This window comes from Belonocnema kinseyi, chromosome 2 (assembly GCF_010883055.1).
Source record: "Belonocnema kinseyi isolate 2016_QV_RU_SX_M_011 chromosome 2, B_treatae_v1, whole genome shotgun sequence".
NCBI classification, from domain to species: domain Eukaryota; kingdom Metazoa; phylum Arthropoda; class Insecta; order Hymenoptera; family Cynipidae; genus Belonocnema; species Belonocnema kinseyi.
The window spans coordinates 182,365,581-182,368,031 of NC_046658.1; the positions used below are offsets into that span (position 1 = coordinate 182,365,581).

The 2,451-nt window shown below is 27.5% G+C and overlaps 1 protein-coding gene across 2 annotated transcripts in view; it reads right to left on the reverse strand.

The window, feature by feature from the left end:
- Window positions 1-1,390: 1,390 nt before the first annotated feature.
- The window catches only part of LOC117168205 (DNA primase large subunit-like), a 35,782-nt gene continuing 34,721 nt past the window's right edge, over window positions 1,391-2,451 (reverse strand). For both annotated transcript variants that reach the window (XM_033353677.1, XM_033353676.1), the window contains exon 7: window positions 1,391-1,892. In XM_033353677.1, the coding sequence (XP_033209568.1) occupies window positions 1,561-1,892 (332 nt within the window). In that variant the 3' untranslated portion in view covers window positions 1,391-1,560. The remainder of the gene's footprint in view (window positions 1,893-2,451) is intronic.

The following is a 2,451-nucleotide window of genomic DNA, read 5'->3' on the forward strand; positions in this document are numbered from 1 at the left end:
TCAGTTTTCAAACAAAATAAATAAATTTACAACAAGACACTTAAATGTTTAAATGAAAACAAGTTTAAAAATTTATTTTGAACCAAATAGATGAATTTTTTACCAAAACATGAATATTCAACCAAAAAGATTAATTTTCTACAAAAAAAAAAAAGATTTTTCAACAACAAAAAACTCAATTCTCACCCAAATTGTGGAATTTTCAACCGAAAAGGATTCATTTTTAACCAAACCGATTAATTTTCATCAACAACAATGAATATTTAACCAAAAAATTAGTTTTTGACCAGAGGTAAATTTTCACACAAAAATATTAGTTTTCTACCGAGATTAATTTTATACAAAAAAAAACATGAATGTTCGAACTAAAAACATTCATATTCAATCAGTTTTCAACAAAATAAATAATTTTTTTTTACTAAAAACATGTTTAAAAATCCATTTTAAACCAAATAGATGAATTTTGACCCAAAATTTTCAACAACAAAAAATGAATTCGCAACCAAATTGTGGAATTTTCAAGCCTAAAAGGTGAATTCTTTAAATAAAAGTTGAATATGCTATCCGCCAATATTAATTTTTAACCAAAAATATAATTATAAACTTTTCATTTAAGAAGAAATAACTCTGAACCTAATAAATATTAGTTTTTAACCAAAAAAGTTGATATTATTTAAATCAAAAGGGCGAATTTACCATGCATAAAGACAAATTTTCAACATAACAGTTAAAATTTCAAGCAAAAAATTCAATAAACCAAATTTTCAAGGAAAAAAATACGAATTCTGTATATAACAGTTGAAATTTCGACCCAAAATTAATAATTTTTAAGAAAAAAAGTTAACTTTCAACTAAAATTATGAATTTTGAACCATAAGAGATGAATTCTAAGCCAAAAAAATAGATTCAATATTATTTGTGTCGAATTATTGCTAATTATTGTCGAATTTTTAACAAAGAAGTGAACTTTTCAACCAACTAATTGAATTTTCAATCAGAAGCTTAATTTTCTTCCAACAAGACAAATTTTCAACTAAAAACTGTCAATTTTCAACCAAAAAAGGAACAGTTATATTAGTGTATGTTTAAAATCGTCCTGTTAATCAAGAATATTTTTTCATTTAAAAATTCCGCCAAATTCTTTGGATTTCTGTATTGGATTCTATAAATTCAGTTCGGAAAAAAATTACAAAAAGTGAAAATTTCTTTTCAAAAAAGGGAAAAAAGGAGCACACGCTTTTAAAATTGGAGAAAGTCATAACTATGAAAAAGAATATAAATTCCTTCTAGAATTAAAAACAAAAATATACTTTCCAGCTGAAACCTGGCCTCAAGTATTCCACCGAAATTCCGCTACATTTAGCTTAAAAAAAAATGTCTTCAGCTTATCTTCCCTTTTTTCCAATAAATTTTAATGAGATATTACAAAGATTTGAGTGACTCACCCACTTTTCTTAACCCTAGCTTCTAAATTTATAATTTAGTCCGCGAAACTCGTTTGTAGAAAAATTGCTTATCAAAAAAAAACTTTACGATTCTGTACAATAAATTAGGGATTTGTTATGACTTGTAGGTCTCCAACATTTCCATTAATTCGTCCTCGTTTATGTCTTCTGCTGTAAATTCATCTTTTACTGCTTCTTTCGGCTTCGGCGAGTCTTTCACCGACACATTTTCGGCTTTCACTTTAACACTTTGTGTCAATTTTTCTGCCTCTTTGTCACTAGGTTCATTTTTGGTGTCTTTGGTGAGAATTTCTCGACTTTCGGCAAAATAGGCATTGGGATGAAGAAGCGGTTTTCCTGGTGGACGCTTGTGAGCGATCTCGAAATATTTCTGGCAGGCTAGATTGTAGTGTCCGCCAGCTGCTAGATCTGCGATCTCATTTACATCTGTAATTTCAATTTTAGACTTTAAATTATATTTAGGATTTAAAAAATTTATTTAAGATATGTTTATTATATCGGGGTGGCGATTTTAATTGAGAAAAAAATTCCCGAACATTTTACGGTAGCTAAACTTTTTTCGGGGTCACTGAAATTTTAAAAAAATCGAACTCTTGACACAGAAATAAAAGCTTTTAATTTTTTTACAAATAAACAATTGTAAATCAAATTCCATTAAACTGCAAAATTTTTAATTATAAATCGAACAGTTTAATGTCATTGAAAATAAAACATTGTTCCCTTAAACTGATTTAAAATATTGAAACGAACAAAAATGGCCAACATTTCACTGAAAAAAATAATATAGGTATCCTTTTTTCAACTTTATAGAAATCTAAAAAAATCCTTCTTTGATTTCAGAACTAATTGAAATCCAAATACTTCTCCTTCGCAGAAAATTAAAAAAAGTACAATTGTGGGTCCGGATGCAATAAGGGCACATAAAATTTTTTCGTGCGAAAACGAAGTCCCCTGGAGGCTTTAGAAAAAATTTTCGAATTTTAAT